This window comes from Oncorhynchus clarkii, unplaced genomic scaffold (assembly GCF_045791955.1).
Source record: "Oncorhynchus clarkii lewisi isolate Uvic-CL-2024 unplaced genomic scaffold, UVic_Ocla_1.0 unplaced_contig_3447_pilon_pilon, whole genome shotgun sequence".
NCBI classification, from domain to species: Eukaryota; Metazoa; Chordata; class Actinopteri; order Salmoniformes; family Salmonidae; genus Oncorhynchus; species Oncorhynchus clarkii.
Window position 1 is genome coordinate 4227 of NW_027259446.1, and position 5354 is coordinate 9580.

Consider the following 5354-nt stretch of genomic DNA (forward strand, 5'->3'; position numbering starts at 1 on the left):
TGTCTTCCACAACATGTGAATGATATCAGGAGAATAAATGGGATTGATAGACCTAACTAGAAATGGGCAGATGTTTTAGTAAGTGGTGTCAGGTGTGGTCACGGGACGTTTCCAAGTGTCTCTAAACCTCTCCAAAGTAGCATAGGTCTGTAAATCAGATAATTCCAGTGATATTACATATTCATATTCATATATATATTCATATTCATATTTTTGATGCGCAAAGATATAGTCACTCAGTGGACATTCAATGTTGCCATTAAGTCAAACATCATCAGATAACATGGCAATAAGCTAGATCTGTTCCTACCAACCTAAGGCTTCATTTGATACCACCCCGTGTAGCTTTAGCTCAAACACAGAACAAATCGAAGTTTACCTTGTAAGATGTTTGCTGCTTGGTGAAAACGTTGTGTAAAATAAACATTTTGACTCTCGGGGCTGGTGATCAATAACGGTAGGTCACAGCCAATCAGATAAGATTATCCTCATGATCTGTGGAGTCCCAGCTTTCAGTGTGCATCAACGTGTTCCGTGTCTATTTCCTTTATGTTTCACAACGCACAACACAACGCGAATGTAGGTAGCAGCCATCTTGAAATTAGGTCAATCGGCTCGGCCTCCCCTTATAAATGTGTATACCCATATATGGTAGTAAGTCACACCAAAGATTAGAAGGCACCGGTCAATAGCCAAGATACTCAGCTTTCTGCAGACACCATGCTTTTTCAGATAGGGACTACCATTCTCATACCAGACGGAATTGAATTGTAAAAAATCAATATGGTCCCTAAATATGGGGACGTTACTTTTAAAAGTTTAATGGCAGCTAGGCCGGGACATCAGTCTAACCCTGATCACCAGTTTAATGGTGGCTATGCCAGGAGGCCATTCTAACCCTGATCACCAGTTTAATGGCAGCTAGGCCGGGACATCAGTCTAACCCTGATCACCAGTTTAATGGCGGCTATGCCAGGAGGTCATTCTAACCCTGATCACCAGTTTAATGGCAGCTAGGCCGGGACATCAGTCTAACCCTGATCACCAGTTTAATGGCGGCTATGCCGGGAGGCCATTCTAACCCTGATCACCAGTTTAATGGCGGCTATGCCAGGAGGCCATTCTAACCCTGATCACCAGTTTAATGGCGGCTATGCCAGGAGGCCATTCTAACCCTGATCACCAGTTTAATGGCAGCTAGGCCGGGACATCAGTCTAACCCTGATCATCAGTTTAATGGCGGCTATGCCAGGAGGCTATTCTAACCCTGATCACCAGTTTAATGGCAGCTAGGCCGGGACATCAGTCTAACCCTGATCACCAGTTTAATGGCGGCTATGCCAGGAGGCCATTCTAACCCTGATCACCAGTTTAATGGCAGCTAGGCCGGGACATCAGTCTAACCCTGATCACCAGTTTAATGGCGGCTATGCCCGGAGGCCATTCTAACCCTGATGACCAGTTTAATGGCAGCTAGGCCAGGACATCAGTCTAACCCTGATCACCAGTTTAATGGTGGCTAGGCCGGGACATCAGTCTAACCCTGATCACCAGTTTAATGGCGGCTATGCCCGGAGGCCATTCTAACCCTGATCACCAGTTTAATGGCGGCTATGTCGGGAGGCCATTCTAACCCTGATCACCAGTTTAATGTCGGCTATGCCCGGAGGCCATTCTAACCCTGATCACCAGTTTAATGGCGGCTATGCCAGGAGGCCATTCTAACCCTGATCACCAGTTTAATGGCAGCTAGGCCGGGACATCAGTCTAACCCTGATAATCAGTTTAATGGCGGCTATGCCAGGAGGCTATTCTAACCCTGATCACCAGTTTAATGGCAGCTAGGCCGGGACATCAGTCTAACCCTGATCACCAGTTTAATGGCGGCTATGCCGGGAGGCCATTCTAACCCTGATCACCAGTTTAATGGCGGCTATGCCAGGAGGCCATTCTAACCCTGATCACCAGTTTAATGGCAGCTAGGCCGGGACATCAGTCTAACCCTGATCACCAGTTTAATGGCGGCTATGCCGGGAGGCCATTCTAACCCTGATCACCAGTTTAATGGCGGCTATGCCCGGAGGCCATTCTAACCCTGATCACCAGTTTAATGGCAGCTAGGCCAGGACATCAGTCAAACCCTGATCACCAGTTTAATGGTGGCTAGGCCGGGACATCAGTCTAACCCTGATCACCAGTTTAATGTCGGCTATGCCCGGAGGCCATTCTAACCCTGATCACCAGTTTCATGGCGGCTATGCCGGGAGGCCATTCTAACCCTGATCACCAGTTTAATGTCGGCTATGCCCGGAGGCCATTCTAACCCTGATCACCAGTTTAATGGCGTCTACGCCGGGACTCCAGTCAAACCCTGCATCTCTTGGCCCTGTACTCGCATCAGGGTGTGTTCCCATGGAAAAGCCGTTAGACTGGCCGCGGCAATGAGGGAAGAAGGAACAAGTTTCCATCAGGTCTACCAGGCAACATGGATGTTCACATATTGTTGTGCCATGTTAAGACAGCCCCATAAATTGTAATACAGTGAAGCCTGAGGGGTTTTAACAGGTGGTTAAAATAGTCGGTGTAGGTGTTTTTTTAAATAATTCATACAGGTGTGTGTGTGTTGGTTTAGCCTCAGGTTTTTAACGGGTGTGTTTCAAATCGACCTATAGGATTGATTCGCTGGGGTTGTCTGTATTTGTGTTGTTGTTTTTGCATCGTCAGTCTCCCTGTTGCAATGTAAAAGTAACTTCTCCTCCTCTGGAGCGTGGGTTCTCCTCTAGGGCGTGGGTTCTCCTCTAGGGCGAGGGTTCTCCTCTAGGGCGAGGGTTCTCCTCTGGGGAGTGGGTTTTCCTCTAGGGTGAGGGTTCTCCTCTGGGGAGTGAGTTCTCCTCTAGGGCGTGGGTTCTCCTCTAGGGCGTGGGTTCTCCTCTAGGGCGTGGGTTCTCCTCTAGGGCGTGGGTTCTCCTCTAGGGCGAGGGTTCTCCTCTGGGGAGTGGGTTTTCCTCTAGGGCGAGGGTTCTCCTCTGGGGAGTGAGTTCTCCTCTAGGGCGTGGGTTCTCCTCTGGGGAGTGGGTTCTCCTCTGGGGCGAGGGTTCTCCTCTGGGGAGTGGGTTCTCCTCTGGGTCTGGTTCTCCTCCGGGGCGTGACATCTCCTCCGGGGTGTGGCTTCTCCTCTGGGTCTGGTTCTCCTCTGGGGCGTGGCTTCTCTTCTGGGTCTGGTTCTCCTCTGGGGAGTGAGTTCTCCTCTAGGGTGTGGGTTCTCCTCTGGGGAGTGGGTTCTCCTCTGGGGAGTGGGTTCTCCTCTGGGGCGAGGGTTCTCCTCTGGGGAGTGGGTTCTCCTCTGGGTCTGGTTCTCCTCCGGGGTGTGACATCTCCTCCGGGGTGTGGCTTCTCCTCTGGGTCTGGTTCTCCTATGGGGCGTGGCTTCTCTTCTGGGTCTGGTTCTCCTCTGGGGCGTGGCTTCTCCTCCGGGGTGTGGTTTCTCCTCTGGGTCTGGTTCTCCTCTGGGGCGTGGCTTCTCCTCTGGGTCTGGTTCTCCTCTGGGGCGTGGCTTCTCCTCTGGGTCTGGTTCTCCTCTGGGGCGTGGCTTCTCCTCTGGGTCTGGTTCTCCTCTGGGGCGTGGCTTCTCCTCTGAGGCGTGGCTTCTCCTCTGGGACTGGTTCTCCTCTGGGGTGTGGTTTCTCCTCTGGGTCTGGTTCTCCTCTGGGACGTGGCTTCTCCTCTGGGACTGGTTCTCCTCTGGGGCGTGGCTTCTCCTCTGGGTCTGGTTCTCCTCTGGGGCGTGGCTTCTCCTCTGAGGCGTGGCTTCTCCTCTGGGACTGGTTCTCCTCTGGGGTGTGGTTTCTCCTCTGGGACTGGTTCTCCTCTGGGGCGTGGCTTCTCCTCTGAGGCGTGGCTTCTCCTCTGGGACTGGTTCTCCTCTGGGGCGTGGCTTCTCCTCTGAGGCGTGGCTTCTCCTCTGGGACTGGTTCTCCTCTGGGGCATGGCTTCTCCTCCGGGGTCTGGTTCTCCTCTGGGACTGGTTCTCCTCTGGGGCGTGGCTTCTCCTCTGAGGCGTGGCTTCTCCTCTGGGACTGGTTCTCCTCTCGGGCGTGGCTTCTCCTCTGAGGCGTGGCTTCTCCTCTGGGACTGGTTCTCCTCTGGGGCATGGCTTCTCCTCCGGGGTCTGGTTCTCCTCTGGGTCTGGTTCTCCTCTGGGGCGTGGCTTCTCCTCTGAGGCGTGGCTTCTCCTCTGGGACTGGTTCTCCTCTGGGGCGTGGCTTCTCCTCTGAGGCGTGGCTTCTCCTCTGGGACTGGTTCTCCTCTGGGGCATGGCTTCTCCTCCGGGGTCTGGTTCTCCTCTGGGACTGGTTCTCCTCTGGGGCGTGGCTTCTCCTCTGAGGCGTGGCTTCTCCTCTGGGACTGGTTCTCCTCTGGGGCGTGGCTTCTCCTCTGAGGCGTGGCTTCTCCTCTGGGACTGGTTCTCCTCTGGGGCATGGCTTCTCCTCCGGGGTCTGGTTCTCCTCTGGGTCTGGTTCTCCTCTGGGGCGTGGCTTCTCCTCTGAGGCGTGGCTTCTCCTCTGGGACTGGTTCTCCTCTGGGGCGTGGCTTCTCCTCTGAGGCGTGGCTTCTCCTCTGGGACTGGTTCTCCTCTGGGGCGTGGCTTCTCCTCTGAGGCGTGGCTTCTCCTCTGGGACTGGTTCTCCTCTGGGGCGTGGCTTCTCCTCTGAGGCGTGGCTTCTCCTCTGGGACTGGTTCTCCTCTGGGGCGTGGCTTCTCCTCTGAGGCGTGGCTTCTCCTCTGGGACTGGTTCTCCTCTGGGGCGTGGCTTCTCCTCTGAGGCGTGGCTTCTCCTCTGGGACTGGTTCTCCTCTGGGGCGTGGCTTCTCCTCTGAGGCGTGGCTTCTCCTCTGGGACTGGTTCTCCTCTGGGGTGTGGCTTCTCCTCTGGGGCGTGGCTTCTCCTCTGGGATATGTGTTCTGCCTTGCGTCATGGACTGCGGCATCACTTTTCCCATCCGCATCAACGCTTTTTCTTTCCTCCGCAATTTTATTCAAGCAGGATTTTCAGCTTTTCCTCATTACCAGCTAATCTTCAGAATGTTATTAAAACAAGAAACAGATTAAAAGGCCAAATAAATGGAAGAATGTGATATTCCCCCAATCACATGTATATTCATAATAGGTTGCTCATAGATGTGACTTCCTTTGAACACTGACTTTGTTCGTCGTGTTATGTTTTGCAATTTACTGTACCCTCCTGAAAGAACAAATATTTTCGAGGATCTAGCCCACATCAAAGTAATTCTCAGCTCAAAAATCCAGTGTTAATCGCATTCATTTGCCTTTCTTTTAATAACTGCGGTCGTAACC

At 53.0% G+C, this 5354-nt stretch overlaps 1 protein-coding gene across 1 annotated transcript; it reads right to left on the minus strand.

Moving 5' to 3' along the window:
* Window positions 1–3007: 3007 nt before the first annotated feature.
* On the minus strand, window positions 3008–4987 carry LOC139400205 (cell surface glycoprotein 1-like). Its single transcript, XM_071145195.1, has one exon. The coding sequence runs from the start codon at window positions 4985–4987 to the stop codon at window positions 3008–3010; it is 1980 nt and encodes a 659-aa protein (XP_071001296.1).
* Window positions 4988–5354: the final 367 nt, after the last annotated feature.

Excerpts from the sequence above, each read along its gene's own strand:
- LOC139400205 (XM_071145195.1), bottom strand. The coding sequence starts at position 4,987 with ATGCCGCAGTCCATGACGCAAGGCAGAACACATATCCCAGAGGAGAAG.